General features: G+C 47.2%; 1 protein-coding gene across 1 annotated transcript in view; it reads right to left on the reverse strand.

Annotated features, from left to right (window-relative positions):
• ADGRB1 (adhesion G protein-coupled receptor B1) overlaps positions 1–17,676 on the reverse strand; it is a 365,002-nt gene that overhangs the window by 90,872 nt on the left and 256,454 nt on the right. The window contains exons 19-20 of the mRNA XM_084847946.1: positions 11,231–11,334; positions 4,966–5,068 (exon numbers count right to left, since the gene is read on the reverse strand). Coding sequence (XP_084704072.1) covers positions 4,966–5,068; positions 11,231–11,334 — 207 coding nt within the window. The remainder of the gene's footprint in view (positions 1–4,965; positions 5,069–11,230; positions 11,335–17,676) is intronic.

Raw genomic sequence — 17,676 nt, forward strand, 5'->3', positions numbered from 1 at the left:
ATATCCCTGGTCTTGATCCAACATGATTCTTTCTCTTGCTTCTGTACTAGACAGTCAAACAGAAGGCCGAACAATAAGAGCATAAGTGGTCTGTAAGAAGCACTGGCGTAAGGGAGCTCTGGTGCCCTGATGGAGACAGTGCTGGCCATGCTGGGTTCCCCCTTCAGGATATGCATCCTATCCTGCAGGATATGCATCCTATAGGATAGGATTATATGCATCCTATCCTGGCAATGCATCCTATCCTGGCAATGCCAGAGCTTTTGGTCTTTCTTTAAGAGTGTGTTAATTGTATTCTATAAGCAGGCACGAGAATGATGGTTGCACACTGACACACAAAAAATACAGATCAACTCAAATTGGGTGCTTATGTCTTATGAATGAAAGAATATGCAAGAGATTCCAATTCCATTTTAAAAATCCATATAAGAAAATTAAAAAGAAAACAAACCTTTTCTTGATCCCCCTTCAAAGTACATCTTTAAAACTGTGTTGTCTCTGCTTTAATGCTGGCTTTCCCAAATCGAGATTCATAATTAATCTTATGTTATTGCCCCAAATCCGTTAACGTGCACATACCCGATGCTCAGCTTTCCTTCTGAGATCCTTGCTTTAGATAATGGTAATGTTATGAACTCTGCAGACTTCATGAATTGCTGCCTCTAGTTTGGATGCCATAGAAAGGAATCTATAGCCCTATTTGGGTGTTCAGAAAAGTTCTTGTACCATCAGAGAATGGGGCTTCCCCATGTAGACCTGCCTCTGACATCACACGCCTTGCGTACCCCCTGTAGTGTTCACACATATGGTATGAATATCTATAGAAGGGAGGCCTATGCGCATACAACTGTAAGTGCACAAGGGCACAATCCTATGCATGTTTAGACAGAGAAATTCCCTTGCTGGCTGGGGAATGCTGGGAGTTGTAGGCCTTTTCTCTGTCTAAATATTCATAGGATTGTGCCCTAAGTCTCCACGTGATCCAGAATCCCAATTGTGTGGAGTTCTGGATCATAGTACAGATGTGTACAGGTGTATGGGCCTCCCTTCTATGGTGGCAATGCACAAATGCTGCAGAAGTGCTACATAATGCACATGATGTTGGGGGTGGGGCTACATGACACAGCCCTGGTCCCCAATGACTTGATTAGGTAAGAATGTATTTGAATGCCCCAAACAGGACTTTTGTGAATGTCTAATACAGATTTTTCAATATTTACTAAGATTTTCTCAGATTTTCTTTCCTCATAGCACATAAGAATGGTGCTGGGCTGCTCAGTGAGCAGGTCTGGGTGAGTGCAAGGGCAAGCGGGACCAGGGGGAGCAAATGGGGAGGCGGGGTCTGCCAGACTCCACCCCCTTCCCAGGCTCTTGCAACATCCCTACAGAAACTGTCTACCTCTGATTACCAAATGCTGTTAAACAGGGAATGGTTGTCATAATCACTGGGTTGCTTGTGAACTTCCTCGGCAACGTTGATCAAGTGGATACTAAGCCTGATAGACTCATCATGCAAATATGCACAAGTATAGGATGAGGAAGACCTGGCCTGGAAGCATTACATGCAAAAGGGATACCTAGCTGTTGGGTGAACACAAGCTGAACACAACCTAGGATGCAGCTGCTAAAAATGTCATACTTCCACTCTATTCTACCACATCAAGAGCAGTGTATCCAGTTCTGGGTTTGAAGAAGGATACTGACAAACTGGAGCAACCAGTATGGTGGGAGGTCTGGAAACCAAGTGCTATGAGGAACCGTTGAAAGAGAGGAACATGTTTAGTATGGGGAGAAGAAGATAAAGGAGAGACATGGTAGCTGCCTTCAAATGTCTGAGAAGCGGCCATGCAGATGTGGAGGACGTGTTCTCTGTTGGTTCAGAGGGCAGGTCTAGAACCACTAGCTGTAAATAGCAAGGAAGTAGAATTTGGCTTAAAAATAGGAGAAAATACCTAATGGTGAAAGCTGTTTGGCAACGGAACAAACTGCCTTGGAAGGAGCAGGAGGTAAGCTCTCCTTCATTGGAGGCATTTAAGCAGAAGCTGGACAGCCATCTATCAGTGATGCTGTAGTTGCAAGATACTTGCACTGAGAAGAGGGTTCAAACCCTGCTCAATGCAGGAATCCAAGTCAGAGCATCCTTGACAAGTGGCTGTCCAGCCTCGTCTTGATGCCTCCAGTGTGGGAGAGCCCACCACCTCCCTAGGGAATGGGTTCCACTGTGGTGTTGCTCTAACAGTCAGGACGTTTTTCCTGTCGTTCAGCTGGAATCTGCCTTCCTGTCACTTGAGCCCATTGTCCCGTGTCCTGCACTCTGGGATGTTTGAGGAGAGATCCTGGCCTTCCTCTCTGAGACAACCTTTCAAGTCCTTGAAGAGCGCTATCTTCTCTCCCCTCAGTTGTCTGCTGGACTGATAGAGGCACTCTGCTGCCCTATACAACTATGCACTATCCGGTCTGGGGGTGACCCAGCTTGGCTACCAGTGCTGCTGGTCCCACCAGCATTTCGCCCACCTCTGCCCCTGCCCAGGCCCGAAGATGCCTCATATTGGTCCTCCTTTGCCGCACAGTGTAGTGTAAAATTTAAATGATATATGTTAATGTGTGAAGTGCTTTGCCCACTGTTTTGGTTTCTGTTTTTAATCTGGGCTGTGTAGTGCTCTGCCACACACTGCGTGCTTGCCCAGAAGACAAGCATGCGCACGTCCCGCACACACACAGACACACAAGCGCATGAGACAAACAAACACTGCACTACCTACAAGAAAGGGGGCGACTATCTATAATCCGAACAGAAGAGAAAAGGGTTTTTATTTTTAGGGGGGGTCAGAAGTAGGAAGGGACGGTATACAGGAATTGAGAAGGGTGGGGTTGTGGTGGAGGGGAGCCAAGAGGAAGGAAAGTTAGATAGATAGATAGATAGATAGATAGATAGATAGATAGATAGATAGATAGACAGATATGATGATGATAGATAGATGATAGATAGATAGAAAGATAGATAGATAGATAGATAGATAGATAGATAGATAGATAGATAGACAGACATGATGATGATAGATAGATGATTGAGAGACAGACAGACAGACAGACAGACAGACAGAGAAAGTAAGGAAAAACAAATGGTTGAGAATTGAGAAGTGTGTGTGGGGGGCGGGGACTAAAGAACAAGGCAAGGCAAGGAAAACTAAAGTACTTTAAAATAGGGACATTGGAGAAATCCACCACGGACTCCAGTGAGGCCGCATTCTTTAGAGTCTGGCCCCCTGGAGTCTGTGGTGGAATGGCCTCCTGCTCCCCCGCCCCCCTGAAATCCCCCCCAGGACAGACCTACCTTATGGCTGCAGCGGCGGCTGAACCAGCTCCGGTGGCGGCGGCTGCAGCGGCGGCTCCAGGTCATCTTCCGGCCACTGCGGCCGCAAATGGCGGCCGTCATAGCGGCCACAATTTGCGTGCCTGCATTAGGCCATAATAGGCTACATAAGTATTTACATAGCCTATCACAGCCTAATGCAGGCACGCAAATGGCGGCTGCTACGACGGCCACCATTTGTGGCCGCAGCAGCACGGCAGTGGCCGGAAGTCCGGCTGTGGCCTGCCCCAGCTGGCAGCTCCACAGCCTTGCTGAGGAGTGGAGCCGGCTGGGGAGGATTCCGGGGGGGAGGGACAGATTGCCTCCCCCCCCCAGCGGACCCCAGCAGTGGACCAGTAAGTGGGATTCGTAGATCCCTATTTAAAAATGGTGTTGTTGTTTTTTAAATAAACAGTCAAGAAAAGAATGAAAGGTGCAACCTATTAGAGAAGGGGGAGAGGGGGGCGAGACAAAAAAACAGGGAAGGAAAGGAGGAAACTCAAACTAAGTACTTTTTAAATGTTTGGTTTTTAACATAAATAATCTACAAAAGAAAGAAAGGGACTAGTTGAATGGGGAAGGAAGAAGAAAGACAAAGCTGCAGTATAGACACAGAGGCACACACGCCACACAGGTGTAGCTAAGCTAACTCTCTCTAACAACATGTAAACCACCACTCCCAGCTCTAACCAGCAACTCTCTCACACAATGAAATGGAAGCAGGCTGATCTCACCAATATATCCAGGATCCCCCTCCCCTCCACCACTGTCACTGATTGGAGACTGTTGGGTTAAGTTCAGCCCTAAATGGACAACTAGAGTTGCCATTCGCCAAGGCTCACAATTTCCCCTTCCCTCCTCCCCTTCCTCTCCCCTTCCCCCCTCTGTTCTCCTCTTCTCCCCCTTGATCTTTCTCGAGTTCTTACATTGAGAGACAGGCTGTCTGGGAATGGCTTCAGTAGCTCCAAAGCTGACTGAAGCACCTTGGTGATGAGCCGCTTTACTTCGGGGTGCCTGGGTGCTGTTCTGATCTGCTTTGGATCACACTGAGGCACCTCCGAAGCAGTCCGCTTCACCTCGGGATTTGGGATTTGGACCGAAAGGGTGCACAGCCCTACTATTTACCTACTTGGGAATGAGTGTATGTTAGGGTTCCTTAATTAAGGTCAGCTGTTGGCTCCAGGCCTGGTAGATGTAAAAAGGTGCTACGGAAGAGCAGAACATTTATTAAGTGGAACATTCTCCCCTGGTTCCCTTTGGTCAATCTGTCCTTTTGAATTGGAGAGATAAAAACCACTCACCCTCACAAACCAGTCCTGTTCTCGCACAGTGCCTGGAGGCAGCCAAATCAGGGCAGCTATTTAAAAAGCATCTCATCTGAGGTCTTTCTTCTTCTTCTTCTTCTTCTTCTTCTTCTTCTTCTTCTTCTTCTTCTTCTTCTTCTGCATTAGAAGCTCAAAGGATGCTTCCCAGATTCTCAAAGGCAGAGACAGATACATGCGTAATCTTGGCCACTTAGCCATGCTTTTTGATTAATAGAAGGGAAGCAAAGGAACTGCCTACATATCTTGAGTCCTCTGGCTACATCTAACAAAAGCAGGCCAGATTCTTACCTTGTTCCGCGTCTGTGTTTGCCCAATCAAGATGAGAGCATTGGAAGATATGATGGAGAGGCAGAAGTTGATAAGGATGACTGAACGTTCCGAGCGGATGTACCTGCAGAGGGGGAACAAATAGGTAGAGGGAAGAGGAAGCCTTAGATTGGTGGTCTCCAACTTGTCAAAAGCTGGACCAGCCTGGAACCCCCAACCTGCAACACAGGACCCACTTCCAAGAGTAGAAGCACTCAGAGACTGAGCCCGGTGGTAACAGGGGTGGAGCCAATGATCTCTACTTCCACCACCACTCCCCTCCAGACATAGGGTTGGTTCCAGATTTATGCTGGATCAGCTGCACAGAGGGAAGTGGGCTTCCTTGCCACTTCCTCCCCATGGTGCCTCTTCAGCTCCCTGAAAATGCTGCACAGAGAGTCAGGAGACCTGCTGAATGGGGTGATCTATGGTGTATGTGTGGGAGTTGGGCCCAAAAATCAGGCAGAGGGACCTTCTGTGAGCAGAGCCCTTCCTCTCATAGAAGGTCCCATCCTCTCCCAGAAGGCAGATCCTGGATCCAACCCTCTATATAGGCCTCACTGAATACACCAATGCTCTGAAACAAAGGGCAGATAAATAATATCAGCGCTGGAAGACTGAACAAGAGGTGGGCCATTAGATGACCTAGGAAGCCAGAGTAAAGCAAGAGTAACAGCGTTAAGGGCTGGATCCGGCAGGCATGAATTCTTTCTGATATAACATCAGCTCCTCTGGGTAGTTCCCATTCCACACATATATGAAGACATTTCTTCTATCTTATCTATGTAGAACAAACAGCGCCCACAATCCAATGGGGTGAAACCATAGTCGGTGGTGGCACCACATTCCATTTTGTGGCCACTGGATCCCCAGCAAGTTTGGGTTTTAAACCTTGTAGTGCACATGGCTGCAGTGTTCGCTGAACAGGTGTTCACCCAGCACATAAATCAGAACCTCATGTTGAGTTTTGGCATGGAGTAACCGCAAAAAAATCATCCATCCTGTTGTGGAAAATAACAGTATGCAGATTCAACTTCATCCATTTGGCCTGCAAACTCATTGCCAGAACACACTTCTATTTGAAGCACAATACTCCTCTCCAAACACATCTTTTTCCCCCAGTGGAATTGTATAGTCTCGATTATGGGTGTCAATATTTTCAGGATGTTTGGATAGGGAGGATCTTCTAGTTGGAAGGTGTGAAGCTAGATCCAGCTTTGGAACCTTTTCAGCCCCACATTTCTGTTTATTCTGTTTATTTATTGCTAAGATTTGGCAGCTAGCTGCCCCTGGGCCAAATCAGGCACAAGGAAAGCCTCCAGCTGGTCTACCAACTCAAGGAAACTGTTCCTGCCAGTGGTGGAGTTGATAGCTCCTGCTGCCACCACTGTGAAAGTAGAGCCAACTTAATTTCAGCAGGATGCAGGAGCCTTGTTCAAGGAGGAAACAAGAGAGAGAGAAACGATGTTACACACATGCGCGCGCGTGCGCACACGCACACACACGTTGCTTATTACTTCTTATGACAAAGGGGATTAGGAAGCTGCCTTATAACAATTTGGACCCTTGGTTCCACTGATCAGCAGTAGTCTGTGGGGTTTCAGTAAGGGGTCTTTCCCAGCCTGGGGATGCTCACCTTTTCCATTCAAGACATCTCCTTTATAACACAGTATCCACTAATTGTTCCACCTCCCCCTGTCATGATTAACTGTCCTGCTAATATCCATGTTCTGTAACAAATAGGGATGTACAAGAATTTTGTTTCTTGCTCACATTCAATTTGCACATGGAATCATAGAACAGTAGGGTTGGAAGGGGCCTATAAGACCATCAAGTCCAAACCCTGCTCAGTGCAGGAATCCAGGTCAGAGACCATCCCTGACAGATGGCTGTCCGGCTTCATCTTGAATGCCTCCAGCGTGGGAGAGCCCACCACCTCCCTAGATTCCATTGTCATATTGCTCTAACAGTCAGGGCATTTTTCCTGATGTTAAGCCGAAATCTGGCTTCCTGTCACTTGAGCCCATTCTTCCGTGTCCTGCACTCTGAGATGATCAAGAAGAGATCCCGGCCTTCCTCTCTGCACAACTTTCCCTACTTGATTTGCGCAAATTTCCAAATATGTGCACATTTCTAAATCAGGCCTACTTTAATCTATTTAAAATTTGGAGGGGTTGCGCAACTTTCATGTTTCGACCACTGTTCATTTTGCGCAATTTTCCTATTTGCACCAGATAAGCAGTGATCACAAACGCGAATGTAAATCGATTTCAAGATGAGCGGTGAGCCGATGTGAGAATGTTATAGAGCTCGAGGATTGCTCATTTGCCCATCCCTAGTAGCATTATCCCTGCTTTGGTTAGGGATGAGAGGGGAAGCTTCAGACTGCTTGGCATCTGATAAGACTCCTAGGAATGGTGCCCCAGTTCTAGGGACAACCCTTTAACTGCCGCTGAAATCATTGTACCCCCTCCAAAGCCTCCACTGACTCCAGTGGAAACATTCTTTCTTCTTTTACTTCCTGTGCTGGAGGGGGGTTGGGGGAAGCAAAAGGGGGAGGGAGAAGGTGGACTCCTTTCCTCTCAGTCTGCACTGCTTCAGATCCAAAATCTTAAATGCAATTAATGTAAGGTGTCAGTTGCCCTCAGACCCTGAGAGCAGGGCTTTTCACTTGAACCCTGCCCTTTCTGCTGCCTCTTTGGCAGCTGTCAGGACTGGAAGCATGTCTAAGTTCCTCAATGCCTGAACATAGATCAGTCTCAAGAAACAGGATCAGCAGGTCAAGCTTCTTGCAGATAGAGCCTAGGGGAGGCTGCAAAGTGGTAAAAGCTACAAAATCTCAGATTATTAAATGTGATCTTGTAGCTCAGTGGGCCAATGGTCACTGTGATCCAAGCAGTGACCCATGCGAGCGGCTTTATAAAGATTGTTTCTCCCATAATGTTGAGCCAGAGGTTCTTCATGGAAATGTTTCTGCTCAGGTTGTTGAGGGGGCGGGGGTAAGGATGTACGAAACTCATTTACCTTTCCACAGATGTGATTCACGGTGGGGGGGAGGTGCTCCGTCCCTCCCCCCAGAATCCTCCCTGGCCGGCTCTGCTCTGCGGCGGCTCTGCAGAGCCTCCGGCCAGGGCCATCCACAGCCGGAGTTCCGGCCACGGCCGGGCTGCTGCGGACACAAATGGTGGCCACCGTAGCAGCCACCATTTGAGTCCTGCCAGGCTGCCATGATACGTAGTATTTACGTAGCCTATCACGGCAAAGAGCAGGCATGCAAATGGCGACCGCTACGTCGTTTGCACCACTGCTCTTTCCATGATAGGCTACATAAGTATTTACGTAGCCTATCACAGTAAAGGCAGCCACACAAATGGCATAGTGGCTGCCATTTGCGTGGCTGCCTTTACCATGGTAGGCTATGTAAATACTTACGTAGCCTATCACGGAAAGAGCAGTGGCGCAAACGGCGAAGCAGCCGCCGTTTGCATCCCTGCTCTTTGCCGTGATAGGCTACGTAAATACTTATGTAGCCTATCACGGCAACTTGGCAGGACACAAATGGCGGCCGCAGCAGCCGGCCGAAAGACCAGCCGCCGCCACTGTAGCCACCACCGCCGCTGCCAGAGCCCCAGGTAAGTTTCATTCTGGGGGGATTTTGCGAGGTGGCGGGGATGGGAGGCCGTTCCTCCATGGGTTTCGGGGGGCCGAATGCCCGTGCATTCGGCCTCACTGAAATCTGTGGCGGAATTCTCCGCCATCCCTAGGTAGGAGTCAGAAAAGGGGGGAAATGCCCCCGGGCTCACTATATTTTGCTGTTGCTTGTTTTGTGTCAGCTAGGGATAGGGGAATTTGTTGGTTTTGCTTTCTCCCTATTCATATTGTTTAAGGGAGCAATCCTATGGCTGCTAGTCAATGGCTAGGTAGCCACAGGATATGTGGTTTTCCGGGAGCCGATCTTGGGGCCCAGGCTCCAAGGTCGGTCCCCGAAGAACTGACCCCCCCTGTCTGCACTGCCTCGCAGGCAGCGTGGAACAGCCCTGAGCTCTGCACTCCAAAGAGGAGCACGGAGCAACCAAAATGGAGTGTTCTGGGGGGTGTTCCAAGGGGGGAAGTAGAAATGCTGGTACGACACATCCTATGTGTTGTCTGTCAGCCTCCTCCCCCGCTCCGCCTTCCCGTGGCTGGACAGCCGAAATTGACTGTCTAGCTGCAAGTGCAGGGCAGGAGAAGCACAGAGGAAATGATCCCCTCCGTGCTTCTCCTGCCCGGCATTGGATAGGCAGTCACCTCCAATTTCAGAGGCGGCCGCCTATCCCCAGAGAATTGTACCCTAAATCTCTCAAGTTCTTTCTGTCCTGAATGTAGAGAAATTTGAGGATTTGGGTAAATCCTTATCACAGCTATTCATAGCATGTGGAGGACCATGTTTTACCTGCCTGCTATATAGCTGTTAAAGATGAAGAGGCTCTGAGGAAAAAAGGAAAAAAGAAAAAAAGTAGTGGCTACCCTAAGGCAAAGGTAAAGGTGTCCCCAACCAGTCGTGTCCGACTCTAGGGTGCGGTGCTCATCCCCGTTTCTAAGCCGAAGAGCCAGCGCTGTCCGAAGACGCTTCCGTGGTCATGTGGCCGGCATGACTGAACACCGAGGTGCACGGAACGCTGTTACCTTTCCCGCCGAGGTGGTACCTATTTATCTACTTGCAATTTCTTGCTTTCAAACTGCTAGGTTGGCAGGAGCTGGGACTGAAGACGGGAGCTCACTCCCTCACGCAGTGCTCGGGTCTCAAACTGCTGTCCTGCCGACCTTCCGGTCTGCAGTTCAGCGTCTTAACCGCTAAGCCACCGCGGCCCCATAGTGGCTACCCTAATGAAGCACTAACATGGTTGAATACACAGGAATTCAAACCCAGGCTTTTAAGAGCTAAGCTATCAAAGCTTTTGGCCTGGATTGTCATTTTTGGTTTCTCCTTCATTCCTTTTTTTTTTTTTTGTGGTAAATCTCAGGTATTTTCCTTCCTAAATCTGAAAACATATTTGATTGTTCATAAAGTCTTATTTGAAATGAACGGAAATGTCATAAATAAAATAAATAAATAATAAATTCTCACTTATCCCTAATGGCTGCATTGTACCACTCACTGGCTGGCAGATGGCTCCCCCCCACACCTCCAAAGAACACTGCATTATCAGTCCCAATGGACTCAAGTTCCCCTTTTGCTTCCCACCAACAATGGACAAACAGGGCAGCAGAACTGGGAGACAATTTCTTGGCAGCCACAGAAAACGTTTTCATTCCTCCAGCTCAGTTCCTCAGTTGCAACTGGCTGTTTCGTGTTTGCCTTGACATAATGTGTGAAACTGCCTTAAGAAACTTCCTGGGTTGCATCAAGCCAGTAAATGTGCAAAGTTATCCTCACCACTGCCAGCGTAGCGGATGCCATTTGCATCTCTGCCCTTGGCGTCCGCAGACTGGCAGCAGATGGCTGCGGACCGAAGACGACGGACCCGGACCGGCCGGCACCAGGTAGGGTCCGTCCCGACTGGACTTCGCGGGGTGGCAGGGGGGAGCACTCCATTCCGCCACAGACTCCAGGGGTTCTCTGAGCATGGTCAAAAAAGCTCAGGGATTGAAGAGGTGTGTTGTGTCACCTGTCAGTAGCTTAAAGACTACACAGGTCTCTGGAGCCTTCAGAGTTAGTATTTGGAGGTTTTTGCACAACTCTGAGCTGTGATTGGTGTCTAGGACTTGAAAAAACACACATAAACAGACATTTTGAGGGGCATTTGAAAACTCACTGGTCACATCTGCATAGAACCACATTTCATATTCTGACCTGGAGAATAACTTCTTTGTGAAATGCTGCTTGATTCACAATGCAGCAGGCTATTTAAGAAATTTGGTGATGTCATGCTAGCTCTGTACACGCCTAAGCCTATCACTAGATTTCACCCAAAAGCAAAATTTGAAGTGAATTCAGGGGTTCCTGCTCAGGCAAAGGATGCAAGGAACTTCAAAAGAAGCAAAAATAATTGCAAAAAGGGTAGCAAAATTGCTTGGGGTGGTTCTGCATCATAGCTACAATTTTTCTCTGGATGAACTTAAGGCCAGACCACATGACTTCTTATCTCTCAAAATATTTATGAGATGCAGATAGATAGATAGATAGATAGATAGATAGTATACACACACACACACACACACAGAGAGAGAGAGAGAGAGAGAGAGAGAGAGAGAGAGAGATTTTTACCTCCAGACTGAGATGTAAATGATTATCAAGAGCAAGAGAGTCAGGGAAGACACTCCGCAGCCAACAATTAATGTGACCGAAGGGACAAGCACCTTTTCCGTATTCTGAAAGAGAGAAAATAGAAACACCATGGTACTTGAAAGAGTAGCCAACTTACATTCCATCACAACGTATTTTCTAGGGTAGATTGAGTTCTGACCCAGATATTATAGTTCTGTTACTGCTGACAAATATCTGGAACTCTCTCTTATGGCTGATTCTATGGCACTGTTTCAAATGTAAGCATTTTTGTGAGCATCATTTTTTTTATTATTATTTTTCACAATCTGCATCACAACCTTCAGAAAAGTATGGTTTTCGATGTCTAACTGTATTCTGCTTGTGTTCAAGTTCAAGAAGTGCAAATTTGATAAGTTCACATTGAAATGCAAACCAAACAAATCCATCTCTTATCTAGTCAAATATCCTTTTTCCTCACATTGGCCAAGTAGATGTAAGAAGCCCAAGAGAAGGGCACAAAGGCAAAAAAATAGAAGTTTTGTTGAGCTATGGCCTAAGAGCCATTGACAGTAGGGATGGGTGAACACACAATGTTCAGGTTTGTTGAGGTTCTTTGAATCCTTCCTTGAAGTTTGTTTTGCCTCATTTGCAGTCCCAAATGCAAGAGCCCCCCCCCCCCGAAAAATGCACATTTTATTAGGAAAACGTGTGCATTTTAAAAAGTACACATTATTTTCCATTTTAAAAAATTGCATTTTCTGGGAATGTGCATTTCCCTCCATAGCTAAAAAATGAAAATGCAGGCTGTGTGTGTGTGCATGCGACGCGCGTGCATGCAAATGTGCACTTCTAAAAATGTGAATATGCACATTTGAACATGAATGCAAGTTTGGGAAATTGCAACAAATTCCTGAGAACTGTGTTCCAGTTCACATTTGTATTAGGAATTACAAACAGAGCATGTTCGCATGAATGAGGCCCATCAATTTCATTGGGAAAAACCAAGTTTTTGTATTATGTATGGGAAAGGTGGAAAACCTTTGTTCTACTCCCCTTCTCCACACCAGTCATCATTTTATAAAACTCTTTATAAAATCACGTCTCCTTGTAGTAGCCTTCCTCGCCCTCGACTTACAGCCCCCCAAATGTTGCAGCTTTTACTTGTAAGAAAGGTGTGCTGACTCTTTCATTTTAGTTGCTCTTTTCTGTACCTTTCCCAGCTCTGTGAAATGCCATGTAGGCTAGCAGGAATTACGCTTGCTAAACCAGTCTTTTGCCAGGATCAGGTGTGCTGGATTGAATATTCAGAGCCTCAGATGACTCTGTAAATGCTCAAGAACACTTTTATTTGAGTTATTTTAAACATTAATAACAGGTTCTGAAACTTAGCCTTTGACAACCATGTCTCAAATGAAGCCTCCCTTAACCTTGCAAAAAAGATAAGGAGGTAAGCAATAGGGCAGGTCATTTAGTCACTGAATAATTTCTTTTCCAGTATTGTCAAACTGACATTGAACCTCAGATAAAAGTCGCACTTCAAAAACATACAGGGTTCTTTGGACAGATTTCCAATTCAGCAACACAAAACCATAACAATGTGATTGCAATGTCTGCACATACTACGATGGCCAGAAAAACTGCAGGGATAACAAACCAATTTCCCCCGCAGCTGTGCCTCCCTGACCAGCTTAAACAAACAGCTTAAACAAGGCTTATGATGTGAGACTTAAGGAGCTAAACTCTGTTCATCTTAGGCGGTCGAGTGGTGATGTGCTTGTTCTCCACAAATCCCCAGCACATGGAAAGGCAGCTACGTAGCAGCAGAGGGGTGCTGAAGTCACCACAAAACTCAGAGGGGAGTGGAACAGTCACCCAAGGGCACGTGCAGCTTTCAAAGAGTGACACAGATATGGCTGCGTTGGTACAGATCAGCCAGAGGTTTCAAGCTGGAACTGAGAACCAATGCAGCTGTAGGAACAGGAGCTGCGTGGCAGCCAAATTAAACTGAGCTGGGCCCGCCACCTGCCTCCGGCACAAATAGCAGCGGCATAGTAACAGGAATATGTTCCAGTTCAGTGGACTGTCAGAGCAATACGATGGAACCCATTCCCTAGGGAGGTGGTGGGCTCTCCCACACTGGAGGCACTCGAGGTGAAGCTGGACAGCCCTCTGTCGGGGATTCTCTGACTTGGATTCCTGCACTGAGCAGGGGGCTGGGCTCAATTGTCTTACAGGCCGCTTCCAACCCTACTATTCTATGATTCTATGAATCTCAGTAGTGTGGCAAGTCACTCCAGTCAAACAGCAGAGGCAGTCAGCACAGGGGGTTAGTCCATGTGGCCTCCTTGCATGTATCTGCCTGGAGAGTCTCCTGTTTGGTAGATCTGATGTGGTTGGGCTTTGGGGAGAAAAAAGATGTGGCCTCTATGCCATGCACAAGGAAGTCACTGCTGTTGCTTGGCCCCGGACAAACTGCCTCTCCTCCATGCCTCTGTCAGTGTGCATTGGTGCTGCCAGGGAAGATATGCAACTCCATTGGAAGAAAGCAGCACCTCCAGGCCTCTTTCCTCCCTGATTCCCGTGGCTCTGTGATAGCGCAGAGAAAAGGAGAGACTTTCAATCAATGCTATCAACTAGGGTGGAAGTAATGCCTGCCATGGCCCGGGGGGGTCAGAGCTGTCTCTGCTCTCAAAGAGCCTGCCTGGGAGCGGAGAAGCACATTGTGCTTTTATATTTTTTTTCTCCCTCTCCTCTTCTTTTTCTCTTCAGCATTGTTCTCCTGTAGTTTCTCCCTGCCTTCTTTTCTGCTCTAAGCCAGTTCTTCTTTATTCCAGCCCCAATCAAGATGCCTCCCTCTGTCTCTCCCTCCATCCTCACCCCTCTTCCAACACACCCAGTTTCCTTCCTTCCTTCCTCCTGGGGATGGTGCGACCATCCGGTTGGGGCTCGAAGCCCAGTGAGAAGTTGCCATTTTGGCCCCCTGGACACCAGTTCGCAGACCTGAGCTCTTGCCCGACTTGCGGCATGCTGAGTTGGGCAAGAGCTCGGGTGCCCACTCCCTCAGCAAGGGGAGGGGAAGAAGGCAGTGCCTCTCCTCCATCCCCCATCCTTGCTACAGTGGCAGTGGCTTGGGACAGGCTGGCCATTTTCCATAAGTTTTCCTGGCCTTACAGAAAACAACCACCTTATCCCTTGCCACTGCCGCTGTAGCAGGTGGGGGTGGAGGGAAGAAGGAGGCACTTATCCTCTTCCCCCCCACCACCTGCTGGAGGTCAGTGAGAGGGTGGGGGGAGGCTGCCAAGGCCCTTTTCCCCTGCGCTGGCCCTTGACAGCCAGTGTGAGGGAGAGGGGCAGCTCACAGATAGGCGGGGTGAGCAAGGCCAAGCAGGCCCAGACTGTGCAGGCTGCAGGGAGCAGTTTGTCAAGCTCCCCCCATCCCGAATGGAGATGGGCTCATCCATCCCTACTTCCTGCAGTTCCCTTCCCTGCGCTGAAAAAGAAGAGAGCTAAGATGGGGAATGGGAGGGTATCTTCTGATCCAGCCCTCAGCCCAGCTCTGGCCCCAGTCTGATTTCTCATCTTGCATGCCTGCTAGGGATGTTTCAGTTTGGTTTTGATCAGGAATCAGGATGTAAGTTCTCACCTCCTGAGATTAACATGGACTCGGATGCAATTTGGGGTCAAAGTCCATACGTTTCCAAGCTTGCAATGTGATGAGTGGACCCCCAAATATGTGTTCAATAGAAGGAGTACATTTTAAGAAATGCACATGAACAAAATGTGTACTTTTGAAAAATGTGCACAAACACCCTTTAAACAAAGGGAGAAGAACACATACATTTCAAGGATGTACACAAGTAATGTGTACATTTGGGGAAAAAATATGCACAAAAATACACACAATGTTTCATTTGAAAACAACAACAAAAATTGTAATCTGATATGGACACAAGACAGAATGAGCTCTGAGGTGGAATTTGGGGAAATTTGATGAGCATGAGGTTTGCTTGTACACAGATCCCTAATACCTGCCCTGAGTCCTTATTCCATGTATTTATTGTATTTATTTATAATTTATTACATTGCTATATTGACCAATACGAAAAGCTCTCTGGGCAGTTCACAATGTACAGCTAGGGATGCTGCAATGCTGGGTTTTTGAATGTCAGATCTCATCACTTTCCAGAGCAACTCTGTGAGTGAAGATGGATGTGATGTTTCCAGAGCAATAATGCTGGTTTGAAACCTCCCTCAGACTGTTTGGTACAAATCCAACCTTTCTATATTGGGGTGAGCTCTGGAACAGTGATGTGCAGTGGTTAGAGCAGACGTTTCTTACCTGGTACCCTCCAGATGTGCTGGGCTGCAATTCCCATCATCCCCAGCAGTCCCGTGCAACTGGAGGGCACCAGGTCGAGGAAGCTTAGGTTAGAGTGTCAGACCAGGACTGGCAAGATGCCTATTTAAATTTCCACTCAGCCATAGAATTATAGAGTCATAGAATAGTAGGGTCGGAAAGGGCCTACAAGGCTATCGAGTTCAACCCCCTGCTCAGTGCAGGAATCCAAGTCAAACCATCCCTGACAGAGGGCTGTCCAGAATGCCCCCAGTGTGGGAGGCCCACCACCTCCCTAGGTCATTGGTTCCATTGTCATATTGTGCTAACAGTCAGGAAGTTTTTCCTGATGTTCAGCCGGAATCTGGCTTCCTGGAACTTGATCCCAAGATTCTGTGTCCTGCTCGTGTCCTGAAGTTCTCTGGGTCTTACCTACTTTGTGGCGGGGTGATGGTTTGTGAGGATTACATGGGGGTGGGAGGAGAGAATCTCCTTTGACATCCTCACTGGGAAGGCAGGATATAAATGTCAGATATTCATAAAAAGAAAAATAAGTATTCAGTGGGGAAAAGTTTGCTATAAAGGAGACCTGTTGAGTAACGCTCATAAAAATCTTACCTCCAACCCATGGAGCAGTTTTGGAGAAAACAAAACAACACACACAAACAACAAAACTTGCAGCAGCAACAAAAACCCCAAATAGGCACAAAGAAAAAAAGAAGAAAAGAAAAAGAAGATGCTCTGGTGCTGTCCTTGGTGATGGTGAGCCCAACTCCTGAGAAACTGATGGATGATTTCTCCTCTCCTTGGAGAAATTTGGTGAAGTCCCCCCCCCCCCCAAACACACACACACACACACTTCTCTGCACATAAACAGGATGGAGAATTTCAAGAGACCATTTGTGGACAGACCCAGGGCTAACATACAGAAATATAGAAACCTACTTGAAAGAGAAGCAAATGGTTCCTCGGGGTACATAGTTCACCCAATGGATTAAATGAAGTTACTGGCTTGTTGCCACTAGCACGAGAGGCAATTTCCCACAAGAGGTGCGGCTTCTCTGAAATATCGATAGATACTTGGTGACTGAGATTAGGGCTTTGCACACAGTTATTCAGGGTGACTGAGTGTTAGTAAGGAAGGATGCTTGAGGAATTCAATATTTGTGAATTACAATATGAACTGTCCCTCTGAGCCTCCCAGAACTTAGTTTGCATTTCTCAAATGTTCCAAAGCAGTTCTTTGCTCAAAGTATTGAAATGCATTTTTTTAAAAAAAATAAATAAAGTAAGTTTAAAAAGTTGTCATCTGAGAGGAAGTAAGTTTAGAAATGCACATTTAAACAACACATTTCAATGCAAATTTTCATACAGATTAAAAAAATACAGAACAGGTGTAAACCAAATAAATATAAACCAAATACACAGTTACAAGATGGGGGATATGTGGCTCAACAATACCACAAGCAAGAAGGATCTTGGAATTGTGGCAGTTCACAAGCTGAATATGAGCCAACTATGTGATGTGGCTACAAAAAAGGCAAATGCTATTTGGGGCTGGATTAATAGAAGCATAGCTTCCAAATCCCAGGAAGTACTAGTTCCCCTCTGCTCAGCACTGGTTAGGCCTCATCTGGAGTACTGTGTCCAGTTCTGGGCACCACACTTGAAGAAGGATGCAGACAAACTGGAAAAGGTTCAGAGGAGGGCAACAAAGATGACCAGGGGACCGGAAACAAAGCCCTATGAAGAGAGACTGAAAGAACTGGGCATGTTTAGCCTTGAGAAGAGAAGACTGAGGGGTGATATGATAGCGCTCTTCAAGTACTTGAAAGGTTGTCACAGAGAAGAAGGCCAGGATCTCTTCTCGATCATCCCAGAGTGCAGGACACGGAATCATGGGCTCAAGTGACAGGAAGCCAGATTCCGGCTGAACATCAGGAAAAGCTTCCTGACTGTTAGAGCAATACGACAATGGAACCCATGACCTAGGGAGGTGGTGGGCTCTCCCACACTGGAAGCATTCAAGATGATGCTGGACAACCATCTGTCAGGGATACTCTGACTTGGATTCCTGCACTGAGCAGGGGGTTGGACTTGATGGCCTTGT

Source organism: Heloderma suspectum, chromosome 4, assembly GCF_057233095.1.
Source record: "Heloderma suspectum isolate Gila_16-S chromosome 4, 16-S_ref, whole genome shotgun sequence".
Classification (NCBI taxonomy): Eukaryota; Metazoa; Chordata; class Lepidosauria; order Squamata; family Helodermatidae; genus Heloderma; species Heloderma suspectum.